The sequence below is a fragment of the Carya illinoinensis genome, chromosome 10 (genome assembly GCF_018687715.1).
Source record: "Carya illinoinensis cultivar Pawnee chromosome 10, C.illinoinensisPawnee_v1, whole genome shotgun sequence".
Lineage (NCBI taxonomy): Eukaryota > Viridiplantae > Streptophyta > Magnoliopsida > Fagales > Juglandaceae > Carya > Carya illinoinensis.
Genome location: NC_056761.1, coordinates 3,718,395 through 3,744,399, shown reverse-complemented (window position 1 = coordinate 3,744,399; position 26,005 = coordinate 3,718,395). Strand labels below are relative to the sequence as shown.

Here is a 26,005-nt window from a genome sequence, read left to right as displayed (position 1 = left end):
CACCGGTCACCTTGATGCGTCAAATGCAACTCCTTTCTTATACCCAAGGTCGCCAAGTCACGGCGAGAGTTTATATTATCTTTACTTTTTTCGGGAATGTTCATTACTGTGCCAAGTATGCTGTCGCATATGTTCTTCTCAATATGCATAACGTCTAGATTATGTCGAAACTTAAGTGTTGACCAATATGGTAAGTTGAAGAATATGCTTCGCTTAGTCCAGTTCAACTCTTGAGCAGTGCTTTCCTCTTCTTAAAGCATTTGCCAAATTCCACATCCCCAAGAAGAGTGAGTTGACTTACAATATCTGGACCTGACAATATACTTGGAGGCATCCGGTGATCCTCACAACCATCAAAAGCAGCTTTTTTTTTTCCGCCATGGGTGGCTTGTTGGTAAAAACCGACGATGTCCCATCTAGTTGTGCTTCCGGCCAAATTTCAACCACTTGGAATCTGTACTAGCATTGCAAGCGGGACATGCCAATTTTCCTTTAGTTGACCATCCAGACAGATTTCCATATGCAGGGAACCCATTTATTGTCCAGATTAAAGCCGCATGCAAAGTGAAGGTTTCCTTCTTGTAGGCATCATATGTATGCACGCCATTCTCCCAAAGCTCTTTCAACTCATCAACCAAAGGCTGCAAGTAAACATCAATATCATTTCCTGGCGATCTTGGCCTAGGAATAATGAGCGACGTGATGAAGATTGCTCTTTCATGCACAACCACGGAGGCAAGTTATATGGCACGAGGATAACAGGCCATATGCTATAAGGTTTTGCAAGGTTGTTGAAAGGATTGAAGCCATCACTTGCTAAACCAAGCCTGACATTACGAGCATCTTCAGCAAACCAACTATGATCTTTGTCGAATATGTTCCACACAACTGAATCAGCAAGATGTCTCATGACGGAATCATTTGTAGCTCGTTGCTCTTTATGCCATCTCATATCAGCGGATATCTTAGTAGACATATAGATACGTTGCAACCTTGGCATCAAAGGGAAATGACGCAACACCTTTTGAGGGATTAGACGATTCCCTTGTGCATCGGCCAACCACCTAGGGGCCTTGCATTTTGGACACTCATCCTTATCGGCATTTTCCTTCCAAAATAGTACACAATCATTAGGACAAGCATGGATTTTGTGGTAATTGAAACCCAACCCCCGCTGAAGTGACCGCGACTCTTCATATGATCTTGGCAAAAGAGCATTGGGAAATGCAGACCTTAACAAATTCAAGAGAAGGTCAAATGACTTTATTGACCAACCCCCGATAGTTTTAATGTGCAACAGCTTCACAATAAATGAGAGCTTCGAAAACTGTTTACACCCCTGGTAAAGTGGCTGTCGGGCATCATCCAATAGCTTGTCGAATGAGAAGGAAGTGTTTGCCTCAGTCATAGGTGGTTGGGTGCTAGGTCCGGCGTTGTCTGATTGTGTATTCATGAACGTGGCTTCCCTAATGTCACCTAGCATCTGCTCCATGTCATCAATATAGTCATCTTCATCACTATGTGGCCCAGTTTGGTCCTCATCACTGACATCCAAGATTTCTTCCTCCCCATGAAATATCCAACGGTGGTAATTTGGATTAATCCCATTTATGAACAAGTGTGTTTCCACCTCTTCTATAGGGAGGAAGATATTATTATAGCAATCCCGACATGGACAGCGAGCGCAGTTAGTTCCAACTGCGTGGTTTCGTGCTTGAGAGATAAACTGTTGGACCCCTTCCGCATATTGTGTCGACAAGAGTCTATCAGTCAGTTGCATCCAACTTTTGTCCATCTAGACACGAAATGAGTCTTCTATTAGTGCGACATATAGAAGACCTCAGATTTTCTTTATTATTCCAACACTGGTAGGAATAATAACTTCATAAACACATTCAGGTTTATAATCATATATATACTCATATTAGGTACAGCGGACCAAACTCACATGGTATTGTGAACAGGATAGATTTACAACAAATAATGCCGTAAGAACTCTAATCCAATTTATATCTGGACAGATCAATACAATTAACATAGTATTTCTACAGGAAAACATGAAACATTATAATATTGTGGCTATTATAAGTATAATAGGCAGGCAAAATAAAGTCTAGTAATGCGAATACTCCATGCATGAAACAAGTATTTTTAGATAACCAAGACTCATAGGTCGGTAACCAAGTAAGTGTTAGTTAGGTGGCTTCCTAGAAGGATTTAGTCCTGGTCCTAACTAGACTAGAGGAATAACCAAATTTGAGTACACATACTTCATCCTTTTTTTCCTATGCATCAAGACTGTAATGTTATTTAGACCTGTTCAGCCACTTGCTCCAAGCCAGGACAAAACTTTTAAGATGAGTTAATATTTTTTCCAGCACCCTGGTTTATATTTTGAGAAGTATATACTCGTTCCATCATGTTATATGCACATTTATTAAAAACAATAATATACGTTTTATTGTTTGCATTATAGTATAGTCATGTACTATAATGGGAAGTAATCATTTATGCTATATTTTTTGGTTGGGAGTTGAAATTCCTCTTCAACTCAATGCAAAATAGTCATGAATTATGTAACTGGGTGGATATCCATCCTGACAGAATCAATTACAACCTGGTTTTGGTGGCCAGGTTTTAAATGAATAAACAAACCCCAAATTGGCAGGGTTGTAACCGGGTATTTGACAGGAATTTCACAATGCACCCTAACAATGTGCATATACTATTTAAAGGATTTGCAACCAATTTCTAATGCATCATAACTGGTGTGCAGTAGGATCAAGTGCCAGTAAGCAAATTACACTTTAAGCAGCTATGAGAGATCATTTCAACAATTATATGCCAAGTTAATGGGAGCCATCTCCCATTAACTTGGCATATAAATCAATACAAGGTAGTGAGTGTTAATAAATACACTGCCAGATATATTATCTTTCCATTCAAGTTTTGAGTAGAAACTATATTGAGAACATAAAACCTAAAGTCATCCTACTTCTAGAGCATCAAATAAATAAACAAGCACCGGAAATAACTATCATTATAATTTGCTGTTTCAGGATTTTCATGGGTTGCGAATGCAGAACAACAAACAGCAAATGGTGAATAAAAATAAAGCCATTGATGCAAAAGGAAGAAAATCCTTGTATAACCTTGAGAACATCCTGCTTTCAACCATCTCAAAAGACAAGGATTAGATCAAGGTTATACAAGAGAAGTAATAAGGAGAATAGGGGGCATTTCTGAAAAACACGTTAGTGTTATCAAGGTAAGACAAATATAATAACTTTCCCATCTCCAACAAATAGAGAAATAATAAAGAGAATAGGCAGCAAGAAATACTTACAACAGAATCGGGATCTGAGTGTTCAGAAGAGGAATATCTTCACTTCCTGGGAAGCCAATGGACCGCGTACATAGTTGAGAGGGAAATCGAGGTCAACATACCCTGTCATCGCAAGAGAATACAGAGCCCATTGAAAAACTCTACCAAAAATCAACTAAAACAAATTAAATGCTTTTAAAGACTACACTCAGGGTATGAGACCTTAATCCCCAACATTCAAGTCCATATGGTAGTTGAAGAAAACCTAAACCGCGCAGTGGAGGAAATGAAATTACCTACACCTAATCAGCAGTTTCAACACAGCGAGATGGTGGTCCTTGCCTTCGGAGCTTCCCCTCACCGGCATATTGTTTCAGACGAAAAGAAATCATCAATATACAAACTGTGAAATTCAGAAAGGGGAAAGGGGAAAGGGGAAATGGGATTCCTTGTAAGTGAACTATCACAATCACAGGAAGGGGGGTTTCGGGACGGGTTAGGCATAGAATCAGGACTTATTACAGCGATTATTATAATATCGCTATAATAAGTATCTATTCCCGACGTAATAAAACGATGTAAAGGGAATATACATTTTTGCGGCGGCATTTTTCGACGTATTACAACAAAATTCCGCCGCATTAGTTCACAGTCCTATTCCCCCCAGCGCCCATACGAATTCCGCGCTGAGAACCAACGTCGATTTTAATGTCGCTGTAAATAAATGACATTAGCAACGTATTTTGTTGCGGCGCACACAATAGCGCTGGTAAAGGCTATATTCCTTGTAGTGTTTAATCTTCCTAGCTAGCTGTTAGATATATTTTTCCTTAATCTTTAATTAAGATCATGCATGCTCATGTAAGATCAGGGTGTAAATTTAGAAATTGCGTAGGCATCAGTGAAAAGAATATGTCATGATTTTGTCATTTTTGCCTTTTGAGTCATTTCAATCTATATGAATTAGTTTCTTTCTTAATTTGTCTATGCTTAACATTTTATTCTCATCTTGTTGTCAGAAGTCTGTCTATAATTACATATAGCAACTCCCTCTTTGCTTTACAATTCAACTTTTTGTGTTCTCCACGTTGTGCTTGTTGCAAATATATTTTGTCGTGATTTTCTTTTTCTACTTTCTCAACTAATTTGTCTCGTTTTGTTTCGGAAAAATCTCCCTCTTTGCCAAGATGAAATGTCTTAAATAGAAGATAAATCTTTTAGCCACAAACAGATAGATCTCACAAAAACAAATCTACAACTGACATGTTTTTATATGATATATTAAATTGTAAAGATACTTTAATTATAAAGTAGATCTAAACTATCAAATTAAATCATGTTATTTGTGAATTTACTTTTATAAAATTTCTTTATAACGTCATACCTTTGTCTAAACGTACATAATGTCTAAAATACTTTACCCGAGGAAATTACTACCTTGAATGGATGTAATCAAAGTCGGTAATCTTCATGCTAGCTTGCTCGCAATTATACTTAGACTGCGTTTGGTTTCTTAACTTCTCTCAACTCATCTCATTTATTCATTATAACTTTTCTAACTTCCAACACAAAATATAATAAACAATTCAACTTTTTTAAATCTCAAAATAATAATAATATTAAAAAATAATATTCTAATAATATTTTATTCAACTTTTAACTTTTTTTTTCAAAACTCAAATCAATTCAACTCAAGTTAATTATAAAGATTACATGGGCAGCTGGAAGTGTAAATTAAAGTTTTCTGAAACCATCAAGATGTCGTACCTGCATGCAGGAGAAATCATACACAATCGTAAGAATTTTTTCAACAGTGATCGAGAAAAGCTGGCAACTTATAATATTAAATAAAAATCAGAGACTTACATGCATACAGAGCACAGCATGCAGAGATTTTGGCTCAAAAGCCATTAATTAGTACCCGCCATATATAGGGCTCCATCTTTCTAAGCACTCAATGATAAACGCATTATTCACTGCGTAACGCAAACTTTCAGAAGGTTACATGCATGCATTTTTAGAATTAGTTACATTGTCAGGCTGAGTACTATTGTTTTTATTAACAATGATTATATATATACATAGGAGCAGTGCCTCTCGTGACCTCAGATCGATCGATCATATATGTTGTGACCAGCAAGCTGACTTGTGCTGCATGAGTTTGACATAGATCGAGCTAGCTGTTGCGCAAAACGATGACAAGAAAATAAAAGTAAATAAAAAATAATCAAATAATCAGTCGAACGATGCAAATTTATACGGTTTCGCAGTGTGCCTATACCATATAGTTGCAAATAATTTTATTATGTTAAGTAATCACAAGATAGGTGAATTTATTACTGTTCAAAATGACCAAACTATATAAAATAAGTATATTTATAGGGTTATACAACGAAAATCCTAATTTTCAATTTTATGGGATATTTACTCAAGCAGATCAAGTGTCAAGCGCTCCTCGAGCGAACTTTCTACCTGATTTTTGTTTGAGTTCAGAGTCTAGCAAACTTTCTGTTTAGACTTCAATCGAGACTACTGTCGAGCGAAACTTGAGCAAATTTTTACTTTGGCTTGGGCCTGTGTTCCATGGCACATGCCAAAGCCTCATTGAAAATTCACTCGAAAACCATAATAAATCATTATTGAGTCAGATCATCAAGTCCAACCACCACAGCAATAAACTAGGTTCCACAAAAGATAACACAAGCTCGAGGGAATTTTACAGTTTTACTGATATCCGCCCTTCAGTCAAATTAAAAACAACCTCGTAAGTTTTCGTGGGCACGTATATATCTAGATTCTCTCTTTTTTAAAGTGGAATTATCACATCAAATGGGGCTGGAAATTAAGGAATTTATAAATTCCATGAATATCTATCTTGCCCTTAAAAACGACGCTCCATATAAATATATATATACACACATACAAGTTAAAAAAATAAAATCCAATTAAGAAAATGGTCAAACCGAATTAATATGTACGAGGTCAACAGTACTAAAAATAAAATAAAATAAAAAAGTGATCAAGGGCAAGTCATCATGAATAGGTTGTCAAGCGTGTGCAAATATTACTTTGGCACGTATAATTTGTGTGTCAAAGCTGGCCATTGCTAAGGGATCGACGTCAAAAGCCTCCAATATATATATATTAGCCTTTTAGATAGTGGCGCAGCAAAGGCGCTGCGGAGCCCTTGTCCCTAGGTAGAAGTTTGTCATGGATGAGTAGATCAGTGAATATTTTAATAATACTGTTTATATTTTGTTATATTTAAAGCATTCCATAATTCGAGCTCATGCATGTTATAGTACTCAGAGAAATTTCTAATTATCTAGTTTATGATGGAGGACTTTGCAACACTTTGAAATCTTCGCAGGCAGAATTGTAGGTATGAAAATTAAGGTGATTTTCAAACTTTCAAATCTTAGTGGAAAGAATTTCATTTTTACTCTATTAAGGTACCGATTTGACTATTGAAAATTAAGTTTTGAGGATAAGAACAATGTCCAAAAAACTTCGTTTCATGAAAACTGTAGCTGAAATGACCATACATGCACGATTTAGTGACAGAATCGTTTAAATTGACTAGATTTTATTCATCATTCAAATGAAGGCTAGTATTTAATTAGTTGGCACTGATCTTTTGGGTGGACATATCCAAATATATGTTGGTTTTCAGAGTGGGCCATTAGACGTACTGTTTCAGATCCTAGACGTATGTGTAGCTATATTTGCTGGACGTTGAAAAAGACATGGGAGTTACGATATTACGCGTCTATCGCAAGCTGGTTGACGGGGGCAGCTTGGGCGCAAAACTGTCACGACTATGATCCACTTCTAGTACATTCTCTCTAGGTAGAGAAATGCTAATGGAGTAAGTTATCCAACTAAGTTATGTCTGTTGAATGGTTACAATCATTAGGATCTGGTTGACTTTTGACTATATATATTGGGACTCTTAGGTGGTGCCCATTTGGACCCTCTCTCTCTCTAGATCTGCAAAGTGATGAATGCATGGTGGGTTGGTGATCAGATATTTTGTTATTGGGAAAGGATGGCAATTCCATAAATGGGAAATGGGTGAAAGAATCACATTAGGTTTTGTGTGGTGGGTGTAAGGTCAAAAATACCGCAATTAATTTTTTTCGGTACGTAGTGGTACTGGAATATTATTCAAGTCAGCTCGATCGATGCCTTCCACCAATTAGGTCTGTTGGGGTTTCTAACTTTCTATGACCCCCCTTCTCTCTCTCTCTCCCTTCTTCCTGTCTCTCATAAGTATTAATCTCTTATGCCTCCTCAACCATTTGCGTTTAGAAGAAGCATTTGTTTTCATTTTCCATGGAAGTTCGGCCAGGTTTGACCCGGTGAGATGACAGACCAAAAGTTGATAAACACTAGTTTTCGACAACATGTGGTGTGCCAAATGTGTGATGTAATAATGCCGTCTGTCTACTTGTTCTTGGAGAAAATCATTAGCCAGCTTTGTTGCAATGATCAAACCATCTGATCAGTGTCGCATTTTTTGGAATTAATGTCATTACAGCGATCTTATATATTTTCCCACAACTCATGCTAGCATCACAAAATGTTACTCAATACCATGAAGAACAAGTAAAAAACTTTAATAAAATGGCAGACTTTGGTCATGAAACCTATTAGATATGGCATTCTAGCAATCCCTTTCTCCCAATTCGATGCTTTGTTTCATTTCTTGGGACGTCTCCCAAAATATGGCTCCACATATAAAAAATGAAAAATCATTCATCACTGTAAGATGTATGTTCCTGTACTCTTATTCCATAACTTGTATACATGTGATCAACAGAAAATGGGAGCATTATACAGATAGAGTATTGACCCGAGAATTTGGACAAAAAATTAAAGATATTCTTGACGATTTTTCAAAGCCTAATGTATTTCGTTTGTGTCAGCACAAGTGAGAAAATTTTTGGTCAATGAGAATTCGATAGGAAATTTAGACTTTTGACAATAAGAAGTCCTTAATACCATTGAGTGACCCAGCAAGCCTTGAGGAGACCACCGCCACTAACGTAAAAGCATGGGATCGAGCCAGGTATCCTTGAGAAACCCACTTTCTTACGCCCGGCCCCCTTTGACCTCCACCAATTAGGGCAACTATACCATCATGAGATTGCCAGAACATTAGCTTGAGTGGGGATTTAGATTGAAGTTCTCTCCCTCTCTCTCTCTCTCTCCAATTACTGGCACCATGTTCGCCCCCACAAGATCGATGGTTTGTCTTCATAGGCTGACGCTATTCGTTGAATAATCTGGTGCTGTTAGATAGAAACCGAACCTGCATTCAAAGGTGTTATCTGGGAGTTTTTTTGAACCCGATGTTTCATGGAGACCATTACCAGCTAGGATAATATGATTTCCTGAGCATCGATCGGTCCAAAAGGGTCCCACTAAACTCAGGAACGCCGTATGCGGGTCCTACTTTTGGTTTTCCCCAATAGCCCGTCGAAACGTCCTCTGATGAATGCGACCAACTTGTCCATATTTCCTAAAAGTTTCTTTCTTTCCTTTTAATCCGATGGCCAGATAAAGTGCAATAGAACCGTAGATTTTAAACATCTTATTTTTTAAATTACATCATTAAATTTGTTTTTTTTTATTTATTTTTTTTATTTTACATGCCTATTTTTACAATAGTTCATATATCATCTTATCAATTTTTTTTCTATATCATTTAAATATTATATATTTTTTATTCATTTTAAATATTTTCTCTAATTATCAATAATATCTTTATATCTTTTAATATTTACAATATCCTCCCATATACAATCTCATATCATTATATTTTATTTTAAATTAAACTAAAATTGAAATTGATTCAAAATATAATAAAAAAATAGAAAAACAATTATGTCATATTTTAAATTATTTATAAAAAAATATATATATGGGCCCTTCTAAATATGAAGGTCTTAAAAAATTATGTCATTCCATACAAAATTCAAGAAGGGGATGACAAAAAGTTGATGTTTTGCACTTCAAAAAAAAAAAAAAAAAGATAAAGAGGTTAAATAATTTAGAGGAGATAGTAAAAGTTTAAAATTTTTTACATGTGTGAAGCGTAATCTATAAATATAAAGGGATTACTGTAGCTTTTTGGAAAATAAAGATCATTTACAACTTACATTAGATCCTTATTTTGATCAACTTTATTCATATTTTAAAAAAAATTCTATTTTAAAACATCAATTGGGGAGTGCTCTTATGCGAGAGTCCCCTTACACGTCAAAATTTCTTGATATATATATATATATGAGTTTTACTACATACAAACACAGTCGCGCACTAATCTGTGTACCAATACTGATTTATTCATACTTAAAATTTAAATCAACATTGTTTTCAATAAAATTTATTTTTTGACCAATCACATCACATTAGTATACAGATTAGTGCACAATTATACTTGCAACTATATTTTTCCTATATATATACACACACGTTGGAGTTGGGATAACGTGTAGGGCATGGTAGGTATGAGGTTGGACCAAGAGTATGTGTTATGAAATGCAACACAAATATGGGTGAGGGTAGAGTTAACGAGTGCTAAGTCTTGTTCTGATTGATTTTATAACGAATAGGATGTTTAGAAGTAATTCATCTATGAGTTTCAGATTTAGTATACCTCCTGATATTATTAATGATAAAGATTTTTCTATTGAAAAAACTGATTCTGTTGATTTCAATCGATGGAGTATTCTAAAGATTGATGTCAAATCTATTTACAAAACTACTTGGGTTCAGTCTGCCTTTAAGACTAAGTTCAATGTAAAAATTGTTGAACAAACTTATGTTCTTTCTAAAACTCATGAAAAATGTCTCCTTTTTAACAAAAAATAGATTCAAGACTTTCAGGTAAAAGGTTACAAATTTTTATACATTGGTTCTTTTCAAGTTGTTGTTAAGCCTCTAACGAGGAAAGACATCAATGCTTCGGTACTATTTTGTTTACGAGATGCTAGATTCAAGAAATTTGAAACTAGTATATTTGGTATGATTCAATCTTTTTTATTTAGTGGACCTATCCACTTTGACTGTTTCCTGATTGAACTCTTGCTTTGGATGAACCAAATATTTTAAAAGCTTTGACTTTGAATATTTTGAGATCTAGTTATGATATGGAAGAATGAAGCAAACCTCTTAACATAGTTTATCGTATTTACTATAGAGTTTTAAAAACAGTGCACAACTTAATTATAGTACTACTAAGGAAAAAATCTTATTTATAGTACAATGCATTTCAAAATTTCAAAGCGATTTGTTAAATAAAAAATTCCTACTACGCATTGATTGCAAAAGTACTAAATACGTTTTAGAAAAAGATATTGAAAAAATTGTATCAAAATATATTTTTGCCCAATGACAAGCTATATTAAGTGTTTTTAACTTCGATATTGAATATATCAAAGGTTCTGATAATTCTATTCCTGATTTTCTTACTCGTAAATTCTTGCAGCAACCATGAGCAAGATGAAAAGATAAATGAAAAAAGATTGCTACACCTTCACCAATTCCAGATCTCAAGCTCATTAAAACTGAGCATGCTTTCCTACTATATATTGCTAATAGGTTTATTACCCTTAAAAGTATTTCTACTGTCAAACCTGCTTCATTTACTTCTACTATTGTTACCCCTTATGACTCATATACTAAACTAATTTCTTCTATTAAACACACTCAGTATATGCATGTGTGTATATATATATATATATAGTGTATATATATATATATATATATATATATATATATATGTATGTATATTGTTTGCCAAAGGCTGAATCCAAGCTCTAAAAGCCAATTGCTTTCTAACCCCTTGCATGCATCAGTTGTGTTGTAAGTATTCTGTAAGAACTTTCAACAGTACCGAATCAGATGATAGATGACAACAATTCATAATCTTGCGCCCTTTCAATTTAATTTTTAAATCTAACGCATGATTCAAACCATCACATTGCTGTCATTTAGATGCTCAATGTGACACTTTTCTTAATTTTCTAACCACTCATCCTTTAATATAATATGAGTTTTATTACGTATAAATAAAATTATATATTAATTTATATATTAATACTAATTATTTTATAATTAAAATTTAAATTAATATTATTTTTAATAAAATTTATTTTTTAATCCATTATTTTATATTGATAAGCATATATTAATATATAACTATACTTACCATTAAATTTTTCCATATAATATATTAAGCTGGTCGATGTTCATGTACGAGAAAAGTTGGTTGATACAGTACTCCAAGAATATGATATAATACGCCCGTTCGTAATTTCAGTATGGTAACTTTGATGTTAAATGATTCCGCATGATTTGACAAGACAAGACGATTGAGTGCATGTGAGGGGTATGATTAGACAATTGACATGACGTTTCAGACCCATCCATTGCAGTCTTAGGCACACAGCCCCACGTATAGCAGAACACAGAACCTTTGCACTTGGAAAAAAGAAAACAGAAAAGAAAAGAAAAAACGGCTAAGAACCCCGTACATGGATTAGAAACGGTCCCCTGCTCCTTAACAAACCCGCATCAACTATACACGTGTCATCAACCCATGCTGCCCCTGTCTCACTGATGTGTTCTATGTACAGTCATTGCTAATTACAGACATGTCTCTCAGAGGTACTGTTGTGAAAGGTGGCAGGTATTTGTGTGTATGTATGTATGGGCACTGACTCCCACGTGCCAACGATAACCTTGCACCTGACATACACACTCGCGCCGCGCGCACAGAGTCTCTCTCACCTGCCAATATTAGGGTGAAAGGCATGGGACGCTTCATTAAAAACAGAGAGGGGTCGAGATATCTTTCACACGTCCCTTCCATCAAAGTCTCTCTCATTCCTTTTGCCTTTCCTTCCTCTTCTCTCTGATATTTGTCATTGATCCATCTTTCTATTTCTTTCTCTCTCTCTTTCTTTCTCTCGTGTGGTCTGTCTGTTCCTTAAGAAGGACTCCATGGCGTTTACTGCAGTTAAGAGACTGTAACCATTGGGTTTTTGTTGTCAGAAAAACATGTCCTCTCCAGTGGGAACTCTCTTGTCATGATCTTATCAGATTATATTTGTACTCTTTTTTGTTTTCTCTTTTTTAGGGACTGCCGAGTATATAAAGCATGACTTGATTGTGTTGATGGCATGCCATTATAAACTTGTATGCGTACGTTAGGCTTATCTAAACTCAATGCTCTTTGTTGTCATGAACCCTTTATAATCAATCTTATGTTGGCCTAATTAACCTCATATGTTGATGCTTTCTGTGCTTAATTTCTGTTGGGAATCCAGATTGAGTTCAAATAATGTTGTTATATACTTAAATCCATACCTCCCCGTGTCGAGTTTGTGGCATTTTCATGATGAGATAAGAGGCACATATAGAAAGAATAACATATTTTTTCCAGCTTCGATATTCTTTGACCCAAGCAATCAAGTAAAAGCTCCAGCCTCATCATCTAACATTTGTGCCTGCCTGGGTTTTTTGTTGGGCTAGTAGGAGGACTTGGAAATTGAAAGATAAATTATGAATTAAATTCAACAAGAAAAACTACTCAATATGGTACGCTTAATAGCCATATTTTGAAAGTGATAAGATATATCTCGAATTTAAAAATAAATAAATAAATAAATAAATAAAATAATAAAAATTTTATATGGAGTCATTTTGTATTCCACTAATGTGATTAGTTGTATCACTTTTTTTAAATATAAAATAATTACTTTCATTAATTACATAAGTTGAGTGTTTAAAGAATATATAAAAGTGACTGTATATAACAAAACTCATAAAACAATGAGATATATACATGCAGGATTTGACACTTGGGCCTCAGTTGCCAAACTTTAAGAATACCCTACATTGATTGTTATCATCTCTTTGCTTTTACAAAGCACCAAGTGCATAATCCTCCAAAACACAAAGAAAGCACCAGGTGCTTTTTTAAGGAGAAAGTAGTTGAGTAAGACGTTAATGCCTCTTAGTTAATGGAGAGGATAAGCATATTTTAGGAGTCCGTGAGAAGCTTTTAATCAAGACATCAAATTCGATGATCGTTTACTTGCACTAGGGGTTGGGGACCATCCATAATAGAAAATCTTCTAGTGCACTATATATACATGATTTCCTCGAATATGCTGAGAAAAAAGGGGAGAGTTCTTTATCTTGAATTGACCTTTTTTTTTTTTTTCCAACTTCCGAAAATTCAAATGCTTGATAAATCCCATGATTTCAATGCTCATATCTATAATATTTCAAATTTGAAGATATATATGCCATCCACTTTTGAAAAGTAATAGACCATTAGGGTATAAATTAAGATGATCAGTGTGCCATTTGTCGAAATTATATCAAACTACTAGACTGTCCAAAATTGCCTTGAGAAATGAAGAAATCTGAGAAAAATACACGAAGAGAAAATTTGTACAAGTTTTTGTTTTTTAATCTTTATGAAAGAAAGGGAAGGCGGGGGCGATCAATGTAACAACCCTCCTAAATTTGACCATAGGAGCCCCTCACTATTACAGAATGTCTAATTTGAACCATAACTACTGTCACAAGAGCGAGTCCGTCACTACAGCATTCTCAAAGTATCTTGCTAGTCTAAAATCCATCTCATGACCTAAATGTCAGTTTTTACTCGCACAAGTGATTTCAACTTGAATAATACTATATACAGTTACTTTTTGATACTCTTTACATATTCTACTGATGTGATAGACTGTATCAATTTTATTTTTAATACATAATCAATCACATTAATAGAGTAAACAAAAGAGTATGTAAAAGTGATTATACATAAAATTTTTGTTTCAATTTATATCCTGACTCAAACTCTTGATTTTGAAACCATGAAATAAAAGCTCATGCCAATTAGGCTACCGCATTGATAGTAAAAATTTGTACAAGTTGTGTATGCGCAACTCGTATAATATGTTAGAAAAAATAAAGAAGAGGAAGATGAAAACTCTCGACACATCGGGTCACAAAATCTTCACAAATACCAAAAAATTTATACGTGGGGCCTTCCACGCCAAACAACTTTTATTTCCTTGGTTGGACTAATCCTAGCCAGACAATTGGTAGTACGGATTGTGTATTTATAAATAATAAATATCCGAAGCTTGCTTTCTGAAAGCACCAAATTATGCTTTCTATGCCTCAAAATGGAAGTTGATGCATTGTCTTTTGAGTAAATAAAGAAGAAAAACGAGAATTAGACAACACATAAACCAAATTGGCAAGTGGAAGATTAGCAGGCATGCATTTGTTAAGATCAGTTAGACAAACTTTTTGCGACACAACATATTCTTTTACTCGATGGTTAAAGGGGCAGAAATGATACGAGAGTTATCAGCATCATTAATCCTCTTTTTAACTTTGAACCTAAAAACATGATGACCAGACAGGCTCTCTCTCTTTTTGTTGTTATGGCCGTCAAAACAGTACTGCATGCATACAGGTTCTTATCTTATATTTTGATGATTAATGTCTTTTATAAGCATCTTCCAGCTTTATAAAGGAAACACAAAAGCTATAAATCTAATCTCATGTAATATGCTTCAAGATGCATCATGGTTTCATTGATATTTTCCTCATCCCAAAAAATTAACATTAACATTTACTATATCTTGCAAATATAGGAATCAAGCAAAGCCCTTAAGAATATGTTATAATTAATTCCCCAAACCAGAAAGTAAAGTATTGCGCTGAAATTGCTCGCATGCATGCACCAATCGCAAAAGTGTGTACGTACTTGATCTTAGTTAAAACACCCAGAAAGGTATTAATAAATTATATATATATATATATATATATATTTAAAAAAAGGTGTACTTGTTTAAGTAGATGCATTGGCAGCCCGAAAATTAACGAGGTATGAGGTCAGTATTGTCTCCAAGAAATGTGACAACATGTTTTTGAACCCACATGTATCGATCAGAATACAAGAAGCAATACATGAGTTTTGAAAGGCAGAAGAATATTGGAATTGAGGAGAGGGGTACTGGAAGAGTAGAAGGGGGGTAAAAAAGCAGAGCAAAGATAATGAAACAGTAGAGATATATGTTTATAATATGATTAGATATAAAAGGGGGCGAGGGGGACAAGGGGAGACAAGTGGGGTGTGTGAAATGTCTTGTCAAATCAAACTTAATTTAGTGGGTTGCCTTCTCTTTTGACATATTCAACCCCCTCTCTTCAGCCTGTGGGCATCTGATCTTCCTCTTTATTTTACTCTTTTAACTCTCCTCCTATCTTAACTGTGCATGTCCCGGGCTTGTCGGGGGACTCAAAACATTCATACATCTCTCTCTCTCTCTCTCTCTCTCAACGGAAGACTTTTCCTTTTCCCCATAGGTTTTTGTAACTTTAAATCGATTGATGCGTTTAGTTTCTTAGGCATTTATTGTTGATCAATGCAGTAATGTACTAAGTTTTAGCATCCAATGAATCCAGGCCCACCCATCCATAGCTAGGCCTTTTGAGAATTAGGCCGAATAATTACTGAGCTTAACGCACAGGAAAAACTAATTGGTGGGCCGCCGGAATATGATGGCTTACGAATCCGGAATAAATGAAAATTTGTATCGTAGAACTGCCAAAAATATATAGGCGCAAGTCTCTCTTTATAGTGTACACCAGAATCGATTGCTAAGCAATAAACAGTTTAGACGTGACCTCGCTTCCTTCTAAAAGCAGATACAAACAAATGAATTGTGTCATCATACAGAATACCTACATATTTGTTAGTTTGTAATGGCAAATCTCTACAGGCAGCTACATCTTAGATGATGGCCCAAAAGATCTTTCTGCAAATTAACACTGTTTCCATCTTCTTTTCTTTGTTTTCTGCTGGATGCGATTTAACCTCCCATAGAAATTTGGGAGCTACATCTCGGATCCTTGATATCATAGCTTCCTCGTCTCTAATAATAATAAACCCCTGCACATTGACATTGTCAATAAATTGGACATCAAATGCCAAAGATATGTTTGGATTCAAACCTCGACTAGAGACATCCATATTTGAATGTACATGTCAACCAACTAGACCTCAGCTGAATCATTTTGTACAAAACTAACGGCTGTTCAATTCCAATAAACTAGATGCTGGATTTTTATGCAAATTTATTCACAAGACTAGACCAACAATAAAAGATATTATAGCAAGAATAAATTGGAGCTATATCTTGGTCAAAACATTCATTTTCATTAGCATGGAATGACAATGACTTAAATTGTAATGTATATAAATGGATGAAAGTAAATTGGCACAGGTGTCTAAGTCGCAGAAGCAGGATGTCGATTTTGGCTATATCTATACCTACTTTTTCACTCCAACGGCTTTGAAGGCTTTTTTATTTTTGTTTTCAGTCTAGAATCTCTGTTTCACAGATGGTTACAGCATTATTACCTGGGGTCGGATTATACGGTCCATCTCCAGCATGATATCCTCCAATAAGCAGCCTTCTCCATGGTTTTCATAGTGAGAGAAGATATGGTTGGCATGCAACAGATCGTATGTGCGGGGATAAGTTGAGAATGGTTCACACCTGATGTAATTATATGTATTAGCTTAGTTATAACTACTAACCTGAATAGAATGAGATAATATAGCAATATTAGCTCACTTTCTTTGTAAAATATTAACATCTAGAGGCACTACGTAATGGATTGAAAATGTTTTACCAATCATGGAAAGCACCACTTAGTCCTCGTTCATAAATAGCCGACAAGGTATTCTTCATGCTTATTGGAACTATATTCATTACCCAAACAGGCATGGTGTTCAAAGCCACAGCAAATCCACCACAGAAAGCATTCATGTCCATTATATTTCGTATATCTGTCTTACTGATATTCATTAAGCTCCAGTAGCGGCGAACTTGATCTTGCCAAAACAGAGTGTCTGAAGTAAATTCCTTTTCACTAATATCTGTTGTGAAAACATTAATCATCTCATCAGACTGAATATTACTGATTTTACTAAATAACAAGAAGGTTAATATAAAACTAAAAGAGTAGCTTCTTTAAAGTTCCTGCAAAGGATAGTGGATGGACCTATTCTACTGAGACTCTCTGAATATACTGAAAGACGATCTGCCCTAGTCTGGAGTGTCTGAAGTTTTTTTTGTGCACTTCTTACTTGTACACAGTTCCTCAGGGGCATATTCCATGATGGTTTAGTATCATCACCAGCATCGCATATGTCCAACCGCTTCTGCTCTGCACTTTCCAGAAGGCATGTCTGATTTTCTGGTTTAATCCAGATTGCTGTCTGAACTTTTTGGGCAATGAGTCTCCAGCACATTGCCGAAGTCAGATTTACCAATTTATTCCAGATCAATGGATAATCTTTATCCTTTCTATATGCAGGTGGAGCCGAATAGACAAAGTACCCATTAGATCGCAGAAGGCGATTCACTTCTTTGAGTAAAATACCATCTGCAAGTAACGAGCACGAAACAAGAATAAGCACTTCACATTGAACAAGCAAAAAACTCAACGTAAGGAATCCAAACAGGGTATTTTTTGAATCCCACTGACGTGGAAAGCATTCATCACGTAATCTATTACATATGGCACATCATATCTATCATTCTATTATAAGAAGTTTATGATATATTCCCTTTTGTTTTGTTTTGATCGGTAAGAAGCTTATGGAGCGAACACACACATTAGAACTTGGTTTTTTCATAAGGTATTGAGGTAAAGAATACTTCAAACCATTCAGGCATACAATGTTCACACACACCCAAGAACTTTACTCCCAGAGAGCCATTTTGATAACTCTTTCGTGTTCATACACTCAGCATTCATGATGAGTTCTGTACGATTATAACAGGAAAGCATCTCCAAAATGATTCGATTTTAGGTGCAGCAGAGGTATATGGGCCCCTACTAGTTGCAACATTGTTGATAGAGATTGCAGATATATATATATATTCACAATTCAAAATGCATGCAGCCAATAGTTACAAACACATTACAAAATATATTTGGTAACAAAGCTACCTAAAAACTTGTTTCATCCCTGATCACTATATGAAAAATCATTTTTTCTTGGATACTTACTCCATTCCATATAATTTATATAGTCAAACCTATATGTTATTCAGTGTTTTGTTAGTTTCTATTTATGCCAAAAAAACTAAATCTTTAGGAAGCAAAGTACCATTCTCATGCCAATCAACACGACACCTTGAACAGTGAACCATCTCAAAGGAGCTACTGGGATATGGTAGTTGTTTTGTGGCTAAAGCAGAAATCATTGCACTAATTCCTCTCTCTAATGCAAATTGAATCTGATTCTCATGCCCATCTTTTGGAGCAAAAGACATTGTTTGTATATCCAAGGGAAGGAGGTAAGCAGAAAAGCTAGCAACCCCACAACCAACATCCAAAACTTGAACAACCCCTGCCGAACGAAGATCACCTGCCTTGTTTGTAATCATATTTCCTAACCTGTAATTGCACCAAACACAGTTAACTTTGAAAATATATGGTGTAAATCAAACCCAAACACTCTGATCCTGACAAAAATATGAAAAGCATATAACAATACATATCTACAGGTATATGCATGGGTAATGAGATTTCTACCCAAGCCTCCAGTACAAGTTTTACAATGATACATAAATACATATACAGCGGTAATGAGCTTTTTCTTCTTCTTCTCTTTTTTTTTTTTTTTTTGATCGGTAAGTAATGAGCTTTCTACCCAGGCTTCCATTACAAGTTAAAACGTTGAATCGTGGATGAGGCTTCATCAACAGTTTGGATGGAGTTTTCACAGTATGAACCAAAAGGATTAATGGAGAAAAAGGGATGCGATCATCTTAAACTAATGACAGGAGGGAGATTAAATCATTCAAGCAATCTTCTAACAAAAGCTAAATCTTCTTTCGATGCTTGATTTAGGGGGAAAAAAAAAACATCGTCAAATGTTTACTCCAGGGCTAGTCGTGGAGCTATGAAAAAAAAAACTGTTTAAAAAGTTTATGAAAACAGGTTCACCTTTGAATATACTCAGCTGCCCCATGTTTGAAATGCGTACCACCACCTGGGAACCACCAGAGCTGATTCTTCTCATGCACCCAATTTTGTCCTCCCTTGACTTCCGCAAGATGTGTATGATTCACATTGCTTCGCCAGACATAATCCCTGCTGATTGGCCATTTTATTGATAACTTATAATCTTCTGGTGGTGGAATCAAGCAAAACAATCGATTCTCAGGTGGAGGGCAGTGCCTCTCTAGTTCCTCTTTCCTAGAAACATCCAGATTAGGGAGCAAATTCCTCACATAAGAAACATCATGGCAGGGAATATACTCATTGAACGTCAATGGGCACACATTCATCCCAGTTTCAGGGATCAAAAGTGGTGTTTTTCTATTAGTGAGAGCAACTACGTTCGTAAATTCAGAAATGCCTGCAAGTGCAAAGTACAAAAATGTCATTCACAATGATTTGATGCCATAAAGTTCAGTAACATACCAGATTGAAAGGCACATCTTATTGAAGTCCATCCACTAAGGCTGACCCCAAGGGCCAAGGCACAAATTAAGAATGTACATCAAAAGTTTAATCACAGCTTAAAGACTTTCCTCACACTTTACAATGTGCATGTATGCAATATAGTTCCTGACTTGGATGGCACTTACGGATAAGTTTCACTGATGCATTCGTAATTACTAAAGATTTAGAACATTCAGAGATATGGCCATAAAATCATCTGCACGCATATGCCTTCAAAAGCATGAAAGTGCTCAGGTTTGTGGGAATTATGTGATACTGACCAATTAGAGTCTAGTATCCGCCAGAATAAGAGATAATACGGAAATCATCTAACTCAAACGGTGTCCAGGCATCCATAATTTTCTTTCAAATCAAATCTACCTCTATTACACCACAATGTTAAATTATTTTTAATGAATGCCGATTAAAGTTACGAAAACCCAAAGAATATCAGTAAACAAAGACTCACCAACCAATAGGATAATTCATCTTCTTCTTGTAACCTATCCATCCTAACTCTGACCACACCGCGCGTAACTGTTCATATTGTCCAGTTTACCAAACTTACAGAACGTATCATAACAGAAAAAAAAGAAAAAGTTGGAGACCCATAAAAGTTTTGCGCAGACACAGAGAGAGAGAGAGAGAGAGAGAGAGAGAGAGAGAGAGAGGTACCCATACCAGTGGATGAAACAGAAGAAGACTTGGCCGGGAGCTGGGAGACGTAAATGGGGGCATTGTTACCGAAGAGGGTGCCAGTGTAGAAGGAGCCCAACATTAATAGCAGAGCCACCATGATCAATCGCCCCGATCTCGAATCGAACGCCGAACCCAGCGCATACCCACCCATTTCTCAGCCTCGCTTCCTTGTTTTTGCCTTGTCTACTGTGCTAATTGGATCTCTATCTCAACTGGGTTTCTCGTATACAGTCTTAATACAAATGGATTCAATCGGACGGTACCGACATATTAGAAATCTGAGAAAGATCCCGAGGGCCAGAGCTGAAACAACCCCACTACTGATCAGTGATCACCATCCCTATCTTTTTTTGTTTTAGTTTACACCGTCATAATTCCGCGAGCGATGCACCTCTCACACAAACACGCACACACACACACCCGCACAGCTAGGAATAAGAATCTTAAAACGAGTGATTTTTCTTTTCTAGACAGCCACATATGGCGGATCCCAGTCCCGACAATCCAAAACTTCTTTTTTTTTTTTTTTTATTAATTTTTTCAAGTATTTTTTTAATATTTTTTTAAAATAACTAACATATAACATCATAAAAAAATGCTTTATTAATTACTAAATAAAAAAATATATATTTGCACTTAATAGAATTCCGTATTTCCGTGGGTTTAGCATTTCTGTTTTTCTTAATAGCATTTTTTTTTTATATATCCATCTTTATATAATTAATTATTAATTTTTTTTATTAAATTAAATATTATAGGTACTCGGACTAGATGAGAAAATGTAGGCTTTCTATAGAAGAAGGAAAAAAAAAAACCCTTTACACGTCATTCCTATTGTACACCTATTTTGATTTTTTTATAATCATTATAATATTTTCAAAAACATAAAAAATAGATCAATTTTTTAAAATTTCAAAACAAAAAAAATATTAAAAAATTATATTCTAATAATATTTTAATTTTATCGTTTTTTTATTCAACTTTTTTTCTCTCATTTATCAAAACTATATAAAATATATTAACTCAAATTATTTTATTGATATTCACAAACTATTTTACAACCATTCACATATTTCTCATCTTATTGTGTAACCAAAAAGGACTTGTACAGCCGTTTGGCATGTTATAAAAGTGTCTTTCAGACAGTTACACGAGTGTTCAATGACATGTTTCTTTTATTTCATGGGCCAACTAGTAATCACAATATTACAAGTCATTTTTCCTGCAAGCCATCGAATCACACACTCCATATTGTTGATATGGTGGAATTTGATTTGTAAAAAAATCTAAAATCATATCATGTCATGCCGCAATGTGAAGGATGTGTCGTCAACGTCAATTAAATCAAAAACTCCAATATCATAACATCATCCTATCCTATGTTTGGTGGATCCATGGTCCTTGGACCATTGATGCAGCGGAGGATCCTTCTCGGCCAATATAAGCTGGTTGGGATTTTCCCAGGACTGTCGGACAGACCATTCTATTTGTAAGTGTAGTGATCTTCATTTGCTTCTATACCGGAAGGTGGTTTGAATAGGTTCTGGCTGCCAAAATCTACAGACCTTTTTTTTTTTTTTGGTCTTTCCAAGCATCCAACTTACTCCCTACTTCATCCACTAAATAAACACTTGATATCAGCCCATATTCTTTTAGCATCAACCTTGCTTTCTGACGACTGCACATCGGCATTAAGCCTGATCTCGTATCAGTCCTCTGCAGTCTCACCATCCAGACACAAACAAGACTAGATAATGTCTTTGCCTCAGGAATTTGAATGCATACCTCAGGGGATCAAATCAACCAAAGAATACTTTCCAAATTCCTGAATCATCCTACCTAAACACCCCAATACCTCATAAATCTCTTCCACTTGATGGTGTGATCTATCAGCAGATACAAATCCATGAATAATCCCTTTTGCCTCAATACAACTCCACCCTGGTTTCTTCTTCATATACTCCTCATTCACAACTCTCCGAACTTCTTCAACTTCCTCCCACTGTCCAACACTGGCTTGTACATTACTCAACAGAATATGATACCCAACATTATCAGGTTCTAGTTCCAAAAGCCTTTCTGCTGTATATTCCACGAGTTTTATGTCACCGTGAATTTTGGAAGCTGCAAGAAGAGCACCCCAAATCCGACTATCTGGAAAAAAAACCAGTTTCACTATTATGGCTAAGGCCTCTTTAAGCTTTCCATGTCGACCCAAAAGATCCACCACACAAGTGTAGTGATCCAATGCAGGTTCGATACCACAGATCCATTTCATGAAAAAATAAACTTCACAGCCTTCTCTTATAAGACCAGAGTGACTACAAGCAGACAATAAGCTCAAGAAGGTGACACTGTTTGGTTTTATTCCTTTTTTCAGCATCAGACCAAAAAGTTCTAGGGCTTTAAAACCTTGCCCATGAGTCCCAAAGCCTTCAATCATAGTGGTCCATGTTACTAGATCTTTGACCAATATATCATCAAAATATACCCTAGCTGAAGAAATGCTTCCACATTTTATGTACATGTTTAAGATAGAGGTCTCGAGGTGTGTAGTTTGTTTCTTGGAACTGTTCAACAGGTTTCTTATAAAGTAAGAATGAACTGTTTTGCCCAATTGCAGAGCTCCCAGATTTGTATATGCATCAAGAATGATTCTCAAAATTTCTACCCCAGGTTCAACATTTGCAGCTTGCATTTGACGGAACAAATTGATGGCATCCATAATATAACCATTTTGAATGAAACCTGACATCATAGCACCACATGTAACAGTATTTTGAAAAGGAATTTCTCTGAACAACTGTGCCGATATCTCTATTTTCCCACACTTGGCGTAAAAATCCAATAAAGCAGTCAGCAACACATCATCCAGTAAACCAGTTTTTATAGCTAGACAATGCATCCACTCACCTTGAAAAATATCTCTAGACTTCGCAAATGCTGAAATTAGTAATGTTAAAGTCTCAACGCTGAGTGCTGCCAGACCCTGCATTTTACTGAACGTATTGACCAACTTTTCAAAGTCTCTTTCCATGGAATAAAAGCATATCAAAGTATTCCAGGAAACATCATCCCTTTGGTCAACCTCCCTGAAAAACCTTTCAACTTCTTCAACGCTGCCTGTCTCAGTATACATTCTCAAAATTGAATTTTGTACAGATCCATCTATTACCAACCCGACCTTGACTGCATAACCATGAAGTTGCCTCCCCAGGGTCAAGCTTTCACCAACACAACACGCCTGCAACATTACCATCAAAGTCACTGAATTGGGCTCAAGCTCTACCATCAATTGCTGAAACAAATCAAAAGCACCACTAATGTTTCCTTCTCCAGCATAGCCTGCAATTATCGAAGTCCAAGAAACCAAATCTCTATAAGACATCTCATCAAACAATTTACGAGCATAACCTAGACGCCCGCATTTCACATAGACCTCGATCATCGTATTAGAGAAGTATACATCAGATCCAAACCCCATTTTCGTCGAAACACAATGCACCATCTTTCCATAAATGACATCTCTTTGGAGCGATGAAACAGCTCGGTTTACTATCGGAAACGTAAAACTATCATGGGCAACACCCACTCCTCTCATTTCCTTGTACAACAAAAAAGCCGAATAAAAAAAACCCGAGTCGACGTGGGATTTGATGGCTGAATTCCATGCCAAAGTATGATGCAGCTCTAAGGAATTAACCACCCGAAACGATGCTCTCAAGGTTCCTTGCATCAAGGAATTAACCACCCCAAGCAAAAAGAGAGAGAACAAACAGAGCCCAAAAATGATGATGTGGGCAGTCTGTCAGACAACCATGCGACCATCGCAGCCATCCGAAGAGTGGCTGAGAACGATCCTCTACTAATCCAACGGTCCGACGACCGCCAATCTGTTATTCACGCTCTGATCGCATGGTCATGACTCATCAACCAGACTTGGATTCCTGTCTCCTTAGAACTCTAGGAAACAGATGTACAACCTATAGAACAGATCCTGTTCAAGTAAGGTCGTGCCCTATTTGGTTGCACTCCCGCTATCTAAACCATTCTTTTACTTGTTACATTCCCGATGTGGGATTGTCAGCTGCATACAAAATATAAAAAATTGTGGGCTGATGTTCTTGAAGTAGTCTGTGCTACTCTTTATGAGGCCCAAATCCAATAGCGTCATGGGGCTTTAAGTAGATATGGTCACCGATCCACACAAACAGAGTGACAAAAATGGTCCCTTTTTTTTCAGGAGGAAGGCAGTTTGTGGGGAATTAAGTAAGTTAATCGGTAAGGATTTTAATCATTAACATTCAAAACTCCAATCAAATATTAGTTTTATATGAGTTATTAGACCTTAATCATAGTATCATTTCTGATTAAGGTTCTGTTTGAATTGTAAGATCATATTATATCATCTGATCTAAATATTCAAATACTATAAACACACTTTTTAATTTCAAATATTGAACTTTTTCATCTAATCAAAATACAAAAAATATTTTTGAATTTTAAAATAAAAATTATATTCTACTAATATTTTAACTTTATAATATTTTTATTCAACATTTTTGCTCTTATTTTCCAAAATCTTATAAAAACATATTAAGTATTGTTTGGATAGCGAGTTGAGATAAAAGTTGAAAATTAAATAAAATTTTGTTAAAATATTATTTTTTAATATTATTATTATTTTAGAATTTGAAAAAGTTAAATTATTTATTATATGAGAAATGCTTTGGGATCTGAATTTGTGTTCCGAATATACTTTTTATATTTAGTGATCAAGAAAGTATTTTTTAATAATATTGTGAATTTTTTATTAAAAAAATATTTAAGAGTATAAAAAAATGAATGAAAAAAAATAAAATAAAAGTTTTTTTTGCCTTATGGGTTCAGTTCTCTTATTATATTTGGTATAAAAATTTAATAAAATTATAATGATGAGATGGAATAAAATATTTTCGATTTAACTTAAGCTATTTTAACATCCAAACGAGTCCTATATTTTCTGGATAATTTTAATTTTTTTCTCTAATATTTTAACATACCCTTTCGATAGCCCTTTGCGAAATCGATCACAAAATTTCAGCTACGGAGGATACAATGAATGAGCAGGCAAAAATCCAAATCAACTGTCGTGTCTCAAACGGAGAATTCCGGGCAAGAATTTTCAGTCCATGGCTGACGGGGAAGGCCGAAAGGTAAGGGAAGTTTCTGGGAAAGTCAAGAACCTGGAAATTGAAAAAGGTCACGTCCAAAACTGGGGAAAATAATTTAAAGTTGGATTTAGATGTTAAGAGATATTGAAATATATTGTGAATCATAAAAAAAAAAAAAAAAATAGATAAAAAAATAATAATAAAAAATAATAAAATATTTTTAGTAATATTTAGATATTCTTAACATCCAAACACAATAAAT

At 35.3% G+C, this 26,005-nt stretch overlaps 3 protein-coding genes and 1 non-coding gene across 4 annotated transcripts; all 4 read right to left on the bottom strand.

Annotated features, from left to right (window-relative positions):
- Positions 1 to 416: 416 nt before the first annotated feature.
- LOC122279527 lies at positions 417 to 1,795 on the bottom strand. Its single transcript, XM_043090213.1, has 2 exons — positions 761 to 1,795; positions 417 to 641 (listed from the first exon to the last, which is right to left on the bottom strand). The coding sequence occupies exons 1-2, from the start codon at positions 1,793 to 1,795 to the stop codon at positions 417 to 419; spliced, it is 1,260 nt and encodes a 419-aa protein (XP_042946147.1).
- Positions 1,796 to 15,982: 14,187 nt separating this feature from the next.
- LOC122279598 (probable methyltransferase PMT6) lies at positions 15,983 to 21,044 on the bottom strand. The gene is made up of 7 exons (XM_043090308.1): positions 20,573 to 21,044; positions 19,391 to 19,805; positions 18,549 to 18,838; positions 17,435 to 17,818; positions 17,063 to 17,309; positions 16,788 to 16,926; positions 15,983 to 16,316 (listed from the first exon to the last, which is right to left on the bottom strand). Exons 1-7 carry the CDS (start codon positions 20,739 to 20,741, stop codon positions 16,158 to 16,160), a joined length of 1,803 nt encoding a protein of 600 aa, XP_042946242.1. The 5' UTR covers positions 20,742 to 21,044; the 3' UTR covers positions 15,983 to 16,157.
- A 630-nt stretch (positions 21,045 to 21,674) lies between these two features.
- LOC122278084 (pentatricopeptide repeat-containing protein DOT4, chloroplastic-like) lies at positions 21,675 to 24,630 on the bottom strand. Its single transcript, XM_043088166.1, has one exon. It carries the CDS (start codon positions 24,324 to 24,326, stop codon positions 22,377 to 22,379), a length of 1,950 nt encoding a protein of 649 aa, XP_042944100.1. The 5' UTR covers positions 24,327 to 24,630; the 3' UTR covers positions 21,675 to 22,376.
- LOC122280266 lies at positions 24,393 to 24,605 on the bottom strand. Its single transcript, XR_006229847.1, has one exon. It is a non-coding gene; the product is annotated as a small nucleolar RNA U3 (small nucleolar RNA).
- Positions 24,631 to 26,005: the final 1,375 nt, after the last annotated feature.